Source organism: Elephantulus edwardii, unplaced genomic scaffold (assembly GCF_000299155.1).
Source record: "Elephantulus edwardii isolate Elephantulus edwardi_28Jun2011 unplaced genomic scaffold, EleEdw1.0 scaffold00005, whole genome shotgun sequence".
Lineage (NCBI taxonomy): Eukaryota > Metazoa > Chordata > Mammalia > Macroscelidea > Macroscelididae > Elephantulus > Elephantulus edwardii.
This window is the reverse complement of record NW_006399755.1, coordinates 22,161,727-22,177,181: the sequence shown is the minus strand read 5'-3', so window position 1 is coordinate 22,177,181 and position 15,455 is coordinate 22,161,727. Positions and strand designations below refer to the sequence as shown.

Genomic DNA, 15,455 nt, shown 5'->3' with positions numbered 1-15,455 from the left:
TGTGTAGGTCCACTAAGATTCTTCTTGATGATTCTAATGGTGTTGGAGAAGTAACTGGGATACCCACACTCAGCTTCACCTCTCTGATGATTGCTGAGACTAACAGAGCTGTGAACACATGTATTATCCAAGAGCTGTGAGTTTCATCATCTGTCTTTGACCTCTCTTCTGCTCCTCCTGGATGCTTAGCTAAGTGGATACTAACTCTGCTTCAAAATGGTTTTCTATTGTCTGTCACCTTCCCTTGATTATGTCATTCACACCAGAGCTGCACGGTTCATTCTTTATCCTTCAGAACAATTCCTGACCTTGAAAATGTATCCCACGAGAACATTTGTCATCTTTTTTCCTGTTCCTATGACTTTGACTTCTATTATAGCCATCCTTTTACTAACAGTGTGCTGTTAACAATATGAGTAATATACCTGAAATCTACATAAGCATTCATCAAGTCTGCTGTAAGCTAAATGAACATGAAACTAAAGTGTCTTGATAAAAAATAGCCTCTAATAACAGAAAAAATATGATATTCATAGAAATCCTTAGGTGGTAAATTCATAAGCTGGGAAGTTTGTTCTATTGTCATTGTCATCAGATGCCATCAAGTTTGTTTTGTCTCATAGTGACCCTCTGTGAAACAGAACAAAATACTGTGTGATCCTTGGAGAGGGACATGATGCTGGGAAGGGTGGAAGGATGGTGAAGTAGAGGAAGACACTCAACCAGGTAGATTGACACAGTGACTGCTGCAGTGGGCTCTTGTGTGTCAGGAAGTGTGAGGATGGCACAGGAAAGGACTGGGTTCAGATCTTTTTTTTTTCTTTTTACTGATAAAGGTATATATATTTTTAAAAGTTTAGGTGAAAATATATTTTGTAATTCAGTCTGTATGAGATAAAGCAGCTCCCAGTTGTAATGAAATTTCTAGTTGCTATGACTAGCTTTTTTTAGTTTCAGAGTCTACATTCTATACATAGTCTCAACAAGCATTACTAGTTCTCATGGTCCAACTATTAATTTCTACAAAGCACATGAAAATCAAATTTTTGGTGGTGAGGAGGATATAACGCTGTCAGAAATTATTCTCCCATCATGGAGTTTCAAGATGAAATGATATTCCAAACACCAGGTTTTAGAGTGAAGCTCAAAGGCAGAGGTCAAAAGACAAATTCAGATGCTATCCCTTCACACTTATTTCAGTCCTCACACACATTAATCCCCACTTAGTGACCCCCTCAGAGGAATGGATTAAAAATGCAACCTACCCAGTGCCTATTCCAAAATGCTCCATGGGAAAATTCCTTTCTGATTTCAAATCTTGGCCGGCAGTTAAATGTAGGAACATGATTCACTAATCATTTTCAAGTTTGTGACTTCCTTTATTACACTTTTGAGGGTTCAGATCTTGTTCATCGGGTCGCTATGAATCATTCTTGACTCTGTGACACCTAATGACAGCCCAATAGTCCCTTGCCTTTTCACAATCCCTACTGCCCATTGGTACGATCACTTTGTCAATCTATCTCATTGAGGATCTTCTCTTCTTTGTTGCCCCTTTTCATTTCCAGTTGATCCTTATTTAGTATTTGGCACTTCCTGATAATGTGCCCAAAGTATGTGAGAAGTCTCACCATCTTCAGCCCCAAGGAGCATTCAATCTGCATTTTGAAGATAGATTTATTTGTTGCTTATTCTTTTGCCAATCCATGGCTGTAGTTTGAGTTCTGTTCTCCAGAATGTATGTGATATAATGTAGAAACAATGTAATGAATGATCTTTAATCTGATAAACCAAATAGTTGTGAAAGGATTAAGGATGGAATGCAATTCCCCTTCATTCCATCATAGCCCTAATATATGTTAGGGATATTTATTTAAGGTGCAGTCTGTCATGCCTTTTATCTTAATAAAGATTTATCTAAGGGACAGAAAGCAAGCTGAGAGGAGAGACTTCAGTACGTCAGAGCAAACTGAGAGGGTGGACTCTAATACCATCAAGAAAAACTTGCCAGGTGTCGAGTGCATCCTTTTGAACTCAGGTCTTTACATGGGGAGACTCATTGGCACCACAGAAAGTCAAGACATGTAGAGATCTCCTAGCAATGCGAAGACTGCAGATGTGAAGGAACAAGGACTTTCCTTGAGAACCCACTGAGGGTGTTCCCTACAGCTATTATCTTGTTGTGGGACATTGAGCCTCCTGACAGGGTGATCTGGTGATGTAGTCTGTAAAGAACTTAAATGCTAACTCAAAGACCAAGCCTTTCTGGTGTTTTAAATACAGCAGCGGCTCTGAGGAAGGAGGATGGACAATCTTCTCCTGTGACTTTTACAGCCTTGGAAGTCAGTTCTGACTTGACAGCATTGAGTTTTGAGTTGTTGGGTGTCCTCAACAAGAAAATAAAATTGTTTGTTAAAGCTTTCCATAAATATTATCTGTTACAAAAACACTACATAACTAAGACACCATGTATGTTCAATATTCTTTGTCAACACCAGAATTCTAGTGATTCTTCTTTGGTCTTCTTTATTCGTTGTCTAGCTTTCACGTGCATATGAGACAATTGAAATGACTGTGACTCATATCAAGTGCACCTTAGTCCTCAAAGTACCATCCTTGCTCTTTAGTGAATTGAAAAAATGCTTTGCAATTTATATGTCCAATGTGATAGATTGTTTAATTTCTTGACTACTGCTTCCATGGTTATTAATTGTGGTTCCAAGTAAAATAAGCCTTTGAAATTTAGCTACTTATATTATGTAGTACAGTATTCTACCTGGTGTCTCAAGCACAGTGGCTCTACTTTTTCTTATGACTTTTGGTATTTTCCAAATCGCCTGTCACATTGTGGGGAATAAAGGTTGAAAGAATGAAGAATAATGGAATAAATACTTGAGCTTATGCTTGGAGCATTGTTGGGGTTTTTTTCCCCTGTGGCACTCTGAAATGTCTCCACTGGGAGGCAGCACATCACTTTAATACAAGTCCTCAAAAAAAAAACAAAACCTAAAATAATTCTACTTTAATGATAGCATCTGAATCATACTAGGTCCAGGTGTTTCATAGTTTGAAATAAAAAGAAGAGATGGTATTCTGATTCTATTATCTGCTACAATAATGGAGCACACTCCATTTATCAATTCAAATATTATTTCTTCCTGACTCTTCAAAATATCTAGTAATAGTGTATAGTAATAGCTATAAATGAGTTCACAGTAATCATTAGACAGCATTTTGTCTGGTAGGAGTTGATGAAATTATTATTACTCTCTTTAGCAGTCATGAGATTAACACATGCCTCATAGTGATATTCTATAGCTGAAGAGCTGGTCATCAAGCAAACGTGCAAGCTATTTTTATGAAAATTGAATTTTATAAAGGAGAAAATATATTCCAGTTGCGTAGCTCTACACTTCACCCTCTTTTGCCACTTTTCAGGTGGAGCTCTGGTAGCATCGTGTGTTGCATGCTGGGATACATGCTGTGCTGCTATCTGAAAGATCAGTGATTTGAATCTACCAGCTGCTCTTCAGAAAAAAAGATGGGCAGTCTTATTCCTTAAATATATATAGCCCCAGAAACGGATAAAGCATTGTGTGAGACAGAGTCCACCCAAGGGCAGTGGATTGGGTTCGGCTTTTTGGTGCCTTCTTTTAACATAGTAAGATCATAAGCTATTATTGTTGTCATGGGTAGTTTTCTCAAAAAATAATAACTCTTTTCCATTATCAGCCAGGTACAATGAAAGAATGTTTTGTTGTTGTTGTTGTTGTTGTTGTTGTTGTTTTTTATCTGAGACAAATGTTAGGCAGTGATTTCTTCATCTGGTGTGCTAGAGTTTTGCTAATTCCAAATCTGTTCTTAGCAGGAGAGCATATGATTTCAAGTATTAACGAATTTTACATCAGGTTAAAAATGGCTACTCCGTAGAATGTTAATTAATTTGTTTCAAAGTTTGGCTAGTGCCTTATGCCAGTTTTGGGGTTTGGGTTTTTTTTCCCATTGCATTTAATTTCTCTTTCTTCCTATAACTTCCAGTGGCAGAATCCACATCGACAATGTTTTATACTGCAAACCCAAAAGCCCACTTCTCTGCCAGTTTGAATCTACCTCTGACTCTGTGGGGAAAAGATGAACAATCTCCTCTTATGTGATTTACAGCCTGAGAAATGCAACGCCTCCAATGCTCTGAGTCAGTGCTGACTGCTGATGAGGCAAGGAATTTGAGTTTTTAATTTGAACACATTGTATCAAATATAATTTTCTTTTCTAGAAACAGCAATAAGCTAGTTATACAGATAGTCAACAATGTTATTCATATTTAAAAAATAAAATTAGCTGCAGTATTCATTTGTAAAACAAATTTTGTGACCAAAGGATTTTCATTGCATACCAGTAAAAACTTGGCTTTAGAAGACTGCACCATGTTCACCTACAGTGTTGTGGTAGGTATTCAGTAAATTTATTGTGTCACATGAATAGCCCTGGAGTCACGATCATAAATTTACTTTTGAGCAGCTCTCACATTCATTTTTAGGTTACTCACAAAGGTAGTATATGAAACTTTTTGTCAATAGAAAATACATCTATGTTTTTCTAAACCAATATAATGGACTAATATTGTTAATTTCTAAAAAAGCTAGGACCATATTATATTTCTAATTTATCAAGCCTATCATCTGGTTTGGAGCCCTAGTGGTGTAGTTTTTAGGGAGTGGGTAGTTCAAACTCACCCAACTGTTTGGCCACACTGGCTGAAGGTATTATGAGCAATGCCAGATATTGCAGCTTTTGTTTAGAAAACCCAATGAGAGATAGCTGGGGAATGTCTTCCCCTTTGATTTACAGTCTTAGAAACTTAGTAAAGGGTCAACTATAAGTTGGTTCCCACTGGACAACAGTGAATGAGTGATTTTATTTTCCCAGTTTAATCTGGATGTGCAGTCTCTTCCCTGCAATTTATAGGCACAGAAAACCCACTGGAGTATAAGCTATGAGGCAATTCTTACTCAACAGCAATGCGTTGAATTTACACCTCAGAAATCCATTTCCTCCACAAAACAAACTTCTAAATTCATACTGATGTTACTGCTGGTAGCAATCTTTTATGTAAGGAAGCTCCAGTGGCTTAGTGAGTAAAAAGTTGTGACGCCAGCCCAAAGTCGTGCAGTTGGAATTCACGAGCTGCTCTACATGAGAAAGATGGGCAATTTCTTCTCGTAAGACTTACAGCTTCCCAAAACCAGAGGGACGGTCAGCTGAGTTGGCTCTTGATGGCATGTAACAGTAAGAGTCTTTTGTGTGCTTTTGCTTTGTCCTTTATAATTCTGTGTATGTTTTGCGATGGGAAAGTCTGCGGTTAGGGACCTCTCCAAAATACTCAAGGAAACAGTGTCTCTCTGGAGACTAAGGTCCGCCTGATACAGGCCATGGTTTTTGCAATCACTTGTTATGCATCAGAGAGTTGGACAATGACTAGGGAGGATAGAAGGAGAATTGACACCTTTGAGCTGTGGTGCTGAAGAAGAGTATTGAATGTACCATGGACTGCCAAGAAAACAAACAGATTCATCGTAGAGAGGATTAAACCAGGCTGCTCCTTGGAGGCAAGGATTCTGGGGCTTCGTCGGACATACTTTGGACATGTTGTAAGGAGAGACAGGTCTTTAGAGAGGGACATCATGCTGGGTAGAGTGGAGGGACAGCGCAGGAGGGGAAGGTGGATTGATTCAGTGACTAGGGTACTCGGGATGGGTGTGTCAGAGGCAATGAGATTGGCACAGGATAGAGCACGGTTTAGGGCTGTTGTACATGGGGTCACTATGAGTTGCAAATGACTCGATGGCACATAACAACAACAACAACATCATCCAACAGGGCAGGCTTCAGAGCTGCAGTACCTAGGGTTACTATGAGTTGCAGGTGACTCGACAGCACATAACAACAACATACATTGTTTATATGCTTTTTGTGAGGATAGAAGACACTAAAAACTTTTTGTAATTTAAAAAAGTCTATCTACACAAATTTTTATTTACACACCAATCTTCAGCCAGTAGACATTGTAATTTGCCTTTAAAAAATTTACCAATTTCATGGAAGTTCTATAAAACATAATAATTGTCAATCTTTAATAACAGAATAAAACTGCAGTGAACAGTTTCTAAAAAAAATTCTTTCTAATCTTAGACTTCTAACTCCTTGGTAACTTGAATTTTATACTCATTCTACATTATTTATTTATTTATGTTTTATTTGTTTATGTTTTAGATTTATTCAGCAGAAAATATGTAGACTTTTTAAAGCATCTTCTGTATGTGCAATAAGTTTTAACTGCTATTTAATTGTTTCAGATAGTCATTATCCCTGTTTGCATTTGGTCAGATATGACTATATATGTGAGACTTGTCCACTGGGCAATCAGTAAGATATTTGAAATCTTCGTCCGCCTTTACTACATCTGTGTTGCTATGCAAGGTCCTTGGCGTCCCCATTGCTTCATTTCCTTTATTTCTGAAGAGTCCAGACAATGTCAATTCTACTTACCTCAAAGAATAATTGGAAGGTAAAATGAGATAGTGGATGGAGGTTTTTCAAAGTTAAAAGTATCATATATAATACTGAGACAGATTAGTTTATCTTAAATCAGGGGTTTATTCAACATAGGGCTTTCTAAACAAAGCTATCCTCTCGGGTGTTGCCCACAGCACCTGCAGCCAGTGTGGCCAAGCAGGTCAGTTGCTTCAAAGAGCAGCATAAAATTGCGAGGAAAACAGGTGTTATAAGAATAAAGGTGAAAACACTAATCCAGAAAAACATCATGGGGGGGAAAGCCATAATTTCTTACATCACTTTCTTGAGCTAGTCGGATAATCTTTATCATTGTTGTATTGGTATATATTTTTTAAACTTTTTTAATTGGTTTTCTCTGATTTTACTAACAATAATTTACAAAAAACTCAATATTTCTGGACATCTTGAAAGAGAATATTTTTAGCTTTGTTGAGGGGGAATGACAGCCTTATAGATTAAAATAAAATTCTCATTAACTAAAAGCAAAATTATAATCCATTGAAAAAGTCAGCCCCTCTGAACGAATACACACACACACACACACACTCACACACACACACACGCACATTGTCTCCTTTGAAATAACATCTGTCTTAACCTTCATTTTCACAGATGGGCAGAATTGGCAGGAGGGGGCTGAGATTGCTTGCTGTTAGTGACAGTTGAATTTCCTCTGAACTAGGTTGAATTAAGCCGTGTTTGAGGGCCATTAGAGGGTTCCCCTTCCTTGAGTCTGCTGTTCAACACCTGGTTAAGCTCATATTGCCTTGGTAACAAACCCAGACCCTTTCTTAATGTTGAAAAGAGTGATTGGCACTTATTGATTTACAGTAGTTGGGGAAAATTACAGTTTTCTCACTGCACAGATGAGTTTCTCAATTTCCTTTTTTCTATTAAAGGGTTTCCATGAAGCACATATTATAATTTACTTTTTATAACATCTCCAACTATACATAGAGAATCTTTCCCCTCTAATCTTCCTTTTATATTCCTAATGGCCTCATTATTTATGTGACCAAAAGGTCAGCAGTTCAAATCCACCACCTGTTCCAAGGAGGTAAAAAAGCAGATCTCTTTCCTCAATATTTACAGCCTTGAAACCCAAATGAGAAATCACCATAAGTCAGAATTTAGTCAACAGCACTGAGATTGGTTTGGGTCTGTATTCTCAGGCCTCTTTGTGACCTACCCATTGGGAGAACCTTTGTATCTATAATAGAGTGTGGCTGCCAGAGCTTTGGCTCTATATGTCCCGTTGCTCTATAGATGTAGATCAAGCATTAATAGACAGGCATGATCGAGAGACATTAACCTGGTTTCTACACTAGGTTCCAGCTTCTACCTTGAGACTTCTATCTCCATCTCCAGGTTGCTTGGTCCAAGTAACTGATCTGTACCTTAATTTTTCCATCTTTAAATAATTTTAGATTTCAAAGTGGTGATAGCTTCAGAGGAGGAAGTGGAAGCCACTCTCAGTCCTAGTCTCCTTGACTGTTGCACACAAGGCTATTACGTGTGATGCTATTGCTCCTGACAACTCATTATGTTCAGCCCCCACTGAGCATCCCCCAGACAGACAGAGTGTGGAAGAAACCTACTCATCACACTCCAACATCAGAAATGACTGGTGGAAAGGCTTGGTGCCTGTTTGGGAGTGGGTCAGCTTGGCATGTGTGTCGCTGGCTGTCCCTGGCTCCCTCCTCTACTAGACTTTGATGACCACCCTTCTTCTGTCTGGCCTGGGGGTAACCCTGCCTGATCCTGACTCCCTAATAAAGCTTTCCTATTGAAAACAGGGGGGAAAAAATTCCACTTTCACTGTATCACAGGAATATTTACATCTTACCTATGTGAACTTTACTTAACAAAAATGTTATCTTGGTAACATTTTAGATTAATATAACACAGCTCTTTTGCTATTACTGCTCTGACAGCCAATGAGATTTCTTTTTCTCCCTTGCTTTTAGCTCCCTGAGTACTGTGTCTCATATGGATGAACCTAACCAGCGGGATGATGCCTCTCGCCTCACAGTTCAAGTGGAAAACACCTATCAGTTAGGTTTGTGACTTCATCACCTCACCCTCTTTTACATGTTTAATTAGGTGACTTAGGCTTATGTAAATAATATCTGGAAACCTGACATTATCTTCAACCTTAGCACAAAATAAAGCCAATTAACTAAACCAATTGCCATTGAGTCATCTGTGATGACTATACAGCTTCACTCTGTCAAGTTGCCAAGGCTGTGGTGTTTCCTCAACACATCTCCCAGGCTTTATTTAAGGGACTTCTGAGTCAATTCAAACTGCCAGCTACCAAGTAAAAAATGTATTCATGTAAATAAAGAAATACATTTTTTTAAAAAAATCAATCAATCAAACATTTATTCATTTATGCCACCCTAAGAATCCCGGGGGGGTGGGGGGCGGAAAGAGACCTTAGTTCATTAAGTGATTTGACACTGCTTTAATTTCTTCCCATTCACATTTCATTCAGTACCCATTGACTACTTCTCTTTATCAGTGATTTTTAAACATCAAGCAATTTACTGAGTGTGACTGATGTTCACTGGATATTTCTGAAGAGGCTCATTGGATATTTCTGGGTGACCTTGTGAAGTTAACTAATAGCCTGACACCTCTCTTTGTCTTAGGCTTGAATTTTAAAAAACAGACTGCTTATTGATGTTAATCCAGTAAAACCAAGCGATGCTGTTGGTAGATGGTGGGGAAGGAGGGAAACTTACAAGACAAATAATTCCTGGTCCCATGTTGACAGATGTTTATCCTTTATCATAGAGCTTTGGGGTGGGTTTTTTAAAAAAAAAAAACCACACACACATAAAAACCAAAGATCTGCGCACCTGCCCCTATACTCTGAGGTAGAATTTAAGACAAGTAGCTTTTCCCATTCATATGTCCTCATAGACCTACTTGTTTTCTCTAAATGCAGACCTGCCCACTATTATCTGCATTCATATCTAATTACTGCTACATAGACATTCCTCAGAGACTTACCAAAGACCAAAAGACGACCCTAAGGGGCAAGTTAGTTTCATCTGTGGCCAGTTAACCCACAGAAAATTATAGACCATCAACACACCCCATTAAACCTTGTAGCCAGTACCCTACAGTAATCCCCAAGATTGCATGGATTAGAGGGTGTCATAATTGGTCAATCTGCTGGTATTTTCCAAGTACCTTTAGTCAACAACAATTACTTCTGTTATCCAATATACTTAAACACTCTCTTTAACAATTTTACCCACTTTCCTTTGGGAAAGCCCTCACGGCCAACATCTTCATTCATTTTTATTGGATCTACACCATTCTGGTAAAGCGGAAACTGCCTTCAGAACCAATGGCTGATTCTTAGATGGCCATCTAATTAGCCAAAGGGTTTTTTATATTTGATTGATGGAATGTTGCTTGGGCTGAAACAGGCCTGAAAGAATTTTTGATTTGGCAACTTCTGTCTTCTTGCTCCAAGTTGGATCCAGAGACTGACACCAGCATAACAGAAAGCAGATCTGTAAAGAGAACCATCTAATTCTGACAATGTCCTTTCCGTCTGAAATAACCTCAAACTGCCTTTAAGCTTTTAAGTTGTGCAAGCCACATTTGGATCAGATTTTCACCCACGTGCAACTAAAATATCTTAACCATTTGGTGCCTGTGGCTTTGGCTGTGCATGCCAGAAGGGGATTGGTCATTTGACAATAATAATTTTATTGTTGTTCTTGTTAGGTGTTGTCAAGTTGAGTACAACCCATAGAGACCCCATGATCAACAAATATGAACCCTTTCTTCTCCTGTGCCATCCTCACAATTCCTGATACATCAGAGCCCATTGTGGCAGTAAATGTGTCAGTACACCTGGTTGAAGGTCTTCCTCACCTTTGCCATTCCTTCACCTTTCCAAGCATGATATCCTTCTCCAAGGAATAGAATTACCTAGCAACGTGCTTTAAGTATGTGAGGCAAAGCTTTATCATCTTTACCTCCAAAGAGCATTCTGGCTGCATTTTATCCAAGACATATTTGTTTTTTCTCTTGGAAGACCATGGGATATTCAGTACTCTTCTCCAACATCACAGCTCAATGGCATCAATTTCTCTTCTGTCATCCTTATTCATTGTCCAATTCTCAGATGCATAACAAGTAATTGGAAAGACCAATGGCCTGAATCAGACACACCTTAGTCCTCAAACAGACATCATTACTCCTTAATAATTTGGAGAAGTCCCTGACTGCAGACTTTCCCTATGCAATATGTCTCCTGATTTCCTGACTGTTGGTACCAAGGGTGTTGACTGTGGATCTAAGTAAAATGAAATTGATAACAGTTCAAATCTTTCCTCTATCTACATGATATTGCCTATCAGTCTAGTGGTAAGAATTTTTGTTGTTTTTTTTTTTATGTTGAAATGCAATCCACATTGAAATTGCATTCTTTGATCTTCTGCAACAAGTGCTTCAAGTCCACATCACTCAAGCAAGGTTGTGTCATATGCATAGCACAGGTTATCAATGTGTCTTCTTCCAATCTTGATGCCAAATTCTTTTTCATAGAGCCCATCTTCTTAAATAATTTGCTCAGCATACAGATTGAATAGGTATGGAAAGAGAGTACAACCCTGACACACTCCCTTCTCATGCAGTGTTCCCTTGCTCTATTCACACAACAGCCTCTTGGTCTAGGTATGGGTTTCAAATGAGCATAATTAAGTGTTCCAGGATACACATTTTTTCAATGTTATCCATAGTTTGTTATGATCCATAGAGTCAAATGCCTTTGCATAGTCAATAAAACGTAAGTAGACATTCTTCGGATATGCTTTACTTTTAGCTAGGATCCATCTCACATCAGCAATGATATCCCTCATGCCACAGCCTCTTCTAAATCTTGCTTGAACTTCTGACAGTTCTCTATGCACTATCCTAGCCATTTTTAAATGACCTTCAGCAGTATTTTTTTGCATGTTACTAACGATATTGTTCAATAGTTTCCACATTCTGGTGGATCACATTTCTTGGGAATGGGAACACATACAGACCTCTTCCAATCTGCTGGTCAGAGAGTTGTCCTCTCAATATCCTGGCATAAACTGTTGAGCGCATCCAGGGCTGCATCTATTATTTGAAACAAGTCCATTGATTTCTAGGGCCTTATTTTGGGGCTATTCCTCAAGTGCATCTTCCACTTCCTGCTTCATTACCAGTGCCTCCTGCTCGTAAAGTACTTCCTGAAATGTTTCAGTGTCTGTCAGTTATTTTTGGTACAATTGACTCTATGTATTCCCTCCATCTTCTTTTGATACTTCTTGGGTCTTTCAACATATTGCCCAAAGCATCTTTCAGTATTATGAATCAAGACTTAAATTTGTTTTTCAGTTCTCTCAGCTTGAGAAATGTAGAATGAGTTCTTCCCTTTTTAATCTCCAATTCCAGGTCTCTACATATTCCGTTATAATACTTTGTTTTGTCTTCTCTAGCTGTCCTTTGAAATCTTCTGTTCAGCTTTTACTTTGGCATGTTTTCCCTTTGTTTTGACTTTTTGGCATTCTAGTGCAATTTACAGAGTCTCTTCTGTCTTTGTAATGACCTTATCTTCTCTTTAGGTATGATATCCTTAATGTGATCCTATAACTCATTTGGTCTTCGATTATTGGTGCTCAATGCTTCAAACATTCTTAAGATGATTCAAACCTATTCTTTCTCTTTTAAAAAAACCTATTCGGAAGGTGATTTTTTTAAAATTTATTTTATTATTGTTTGCGCATATACCATCAAAGCAGATCTGACTGGTACAGGAGGAGATCACCCCCCCCTTCTCCAGCAGAGTATCTGGTGGATTCGAACCGTGTACCTCTGGGATTTCAGTGTAACTTCTTGCCACTAGGCCACCAGAGCTCCCTAAGGTGATTTTTTTTTTTTACAACAGCATAAAGCAGACTAAATGGGAAACCTATGTTTCTTCTTCCCTAGACCGTTTTCACCACCTGTTTTCTCTGATAAAATAAATTGCCCTGCCAGTTTTAGAAGTATTAAGTGTGAAGCTATAAAAAGAATTTTAGAAATTATTTACTATAGATATTTTCCCTATTCTCTTACAAAAGATTTATTATAATCATTCTTTCATAATTAGTCTTTTATGCCTAGACATTCATGTTAACTATTCTACTAATTATCTTGTTATGACTCAAATTAAAAATATATTTTCATTTCTACTTATTTCTGGGCTTATTTTTCATGTGAAGGCACTCTGTGGGCCTATGCTAAAGATTCCCCTTTATCTACATAACTCATAACTCAGAGTATAAAAGAAAAAAAAAACCTATTCAGTTACCAGCACTCTTGTCAGTTTTTTTTATATTCTATGCAACAATGTTTGCATTTTCTAAATATGTCTTATATATTGAACATATTAGTTATTTATTTTTGTGAGTAATTAATTATGTTGTTGATGTTGTGTACTATAAAGTCAGAAATGACTCATAGCTGACCCTAGAATAGGTTTTCAGAGACTGTAAATCGCATGGGAGGAGATTGCTCATCTCTCCCACAGAGAAGTTTGTGTATTTGAACTGTGTGCCTTTAGTTTTGGCAATGCAATGCATTACCCATTAGACCACAGCTCTGAATATTATAGAGATGATAAATGAGACACTGCTTAAATATAATTAATTAAAGAAAAAAGTGAATAGAAAATGGAAATTATATTTCTTTTACCAAAACACTATTTAAATGTTCTCACAAATTAATTACTGAAAAAAAACATGTAGAAGAAATATATACTGTGGTGTTTGATATATTTTAGTTTGAATGATAACTTGAGTTCTTATATAAATTGTATTTGAGCAAGGTAGTCAGCATTCTTTAATCTCAATTTGTTGGCTATAAATTAAAAGCGCATACATCAGAAAGGTGCTGTGACAGTTAAATGAAGTAATGTATTTATATTGATTCTTAATTCTTTATGCTGTTACTGCTTAAAGCAATTAAGTATAAGACTGTACCTTCGATCTAATAATAGAAACCCCCCATGATATTTAATGCAATTATCTGTTAATTGTGGAATAAGTTCTCCACAGGTCTTTGTCTAGCTTTGCTTAAAGAGATACCAGTACTTTGAAAATACTGCCAGTCAGCACCAGATCAAGAAAGCTATTGGTGACGTCTTACTGCTGTGTTGGAAGAGTCTATTTGAGAATTAACCAAAATAATAGCCAACTAGAAGCTAAAGTTGAGGAGAGGGAGAAGGAGAGAGACCAATTATTGAGTTATTCTTCTATGAGGTGTTCAGGCCATCGTTGTACAGAAGTCTGTCATTCTTTCTTCCTTACACTACAGGGTCCTTCATATCCCTGCTAATGTCTTCCCATTTTTGCTGCCTTCTTATTTTTAGGTGTCCTTAAGTCACGTACAACTCATAGCATCCCTATAAACAAAAGATCTGAACCTTTTCCTGTTCTGTGCCATCCTCACACTTCCTGACACACAAAAGCCCATTGCAGTAGTCATCATGTCTATCCACCTGGTTAAGAGTCTTCCTCTCCTTTGTTGACCCTCCACCCTTCCCAGTAATATGTGCTTTTCCAAGGAACATGCCCAAAGTATGTGAGGCAAAACCTCACCATCCTTGGCTCCAAAAAGCATTCCAGTTGCACCCTCTCCAAGACATATCAGTTTGTTCTCTTGGTCGTCCATGGGATGTTCAGTACTCTTCCCCATAACCACAGCTCAAAGGCATCAATTCTTTTTCTGTCATCTTTATTCACTGTCCAACTCTCAGTGCATGGCAAGTAATCAGAAAGACTATGAGCTGAATCAGATGCACCTTAGTCCTCAAACTAACATCATTACCCCTCAAAAATTTAGAGAGGTCCCTGTTGTTGTTTGTTGTTAAGTTCCATAAAATCACTGGCAAGTCATAGGAACCCTATGTGCAACAGCTCTGAACCCTGCTCTATCCTGAAAAAACCTTATTGTCTCTGACATACCTACCACCCATTACCCCAGTCATTGGATCAATCCATCTCATCAAGGGTCTTCCTCTTTTGTGCTGTCCCTTCACCTTCCTAAGCATGATGTCCCTCTCCAAGGACTAGTCCCTCCTTGTGACATGCCCAGAGTATGTCAGACAAAGCTTAACAATCCTTGCCTCCAAGGAACAGCCAGATTTCACCTTCTCTAGGACAAACCTGTTTGTTCTCCTAGCAGTCCATGGTATATTCAATACTCTTCTCCAGCACCACAGGTCAAAGGCATCAATTATCCTTCTATCATCGCTAGTCACTGTCAAGCTCTCTGATGCGTAGGAAGTAACTGCAAAGACTATGACCTAGATCAGGCATACCTTAGTCTGCAAACTGACATCGTTGCTCTTCAGTACTCTGAAGAGGTCCCTCTTGGCAGACTTTCCCCAGTGTAATTCATCTTTTGTTTCTTGGCTGCTGGTACCAAGAGTGTTGATTGTATAGCCAATCAAACTGAAGCTCTTAACAGTATGAATTTCTTCACCATCTATCATGATGCTGCCGATTGGCCCAGTAATGAGAGTCTTTGTTATCTTGATGTTGAGCTTCAATCCATATATAACTTAGAGAGGTCCCTGTTGTTGCTTGTTGTTAAGTTCCATAAAATCACTGGCATAGTCTCTAGCTGCAGATTTTTCCAGTGCAATGCATCTCCTTATGTCCTGACTGCTGATACCAAGGGTGTTAATTGTGGATCTAAGTAAGGTGAAGTTATTGACTGTTTCAATCTCCTTCTTTTTTTTTAAATTAATTTAGTTTGTTTATTTTTCATTTCAATGAACATCTACAGAGATTTTGGAATTCCATTCATTCATTGTTGCACCCTTCTCCCCGCACAAACCC

The 15,455-nt window shown here is 38.1% G+C and overlaps 1 protein-coding gene across 1 annotated transcript in view; it reads left to right on the top strand.

The window, feature by feature from the left end:
* Positions 1 to 15,455, top strand: part of TCTEX1D1 (Tctex1 domain containing 1) — a 47,405-nt gene that overhangs the window by 11,861 nt on the left and 20,089 nt on the right. Inside the window, exon 3 of the mRNA XM_006879835.1 lies at positions 8,541 to 8,632. Coding sequence (XP_006879897.1) covers positions 8,541 to 8,632 — 92 coding nt within the window. The remainder of the gene's footprint in view (positions 1 to 8,540; positions 8,633 to 15,455) is intronic.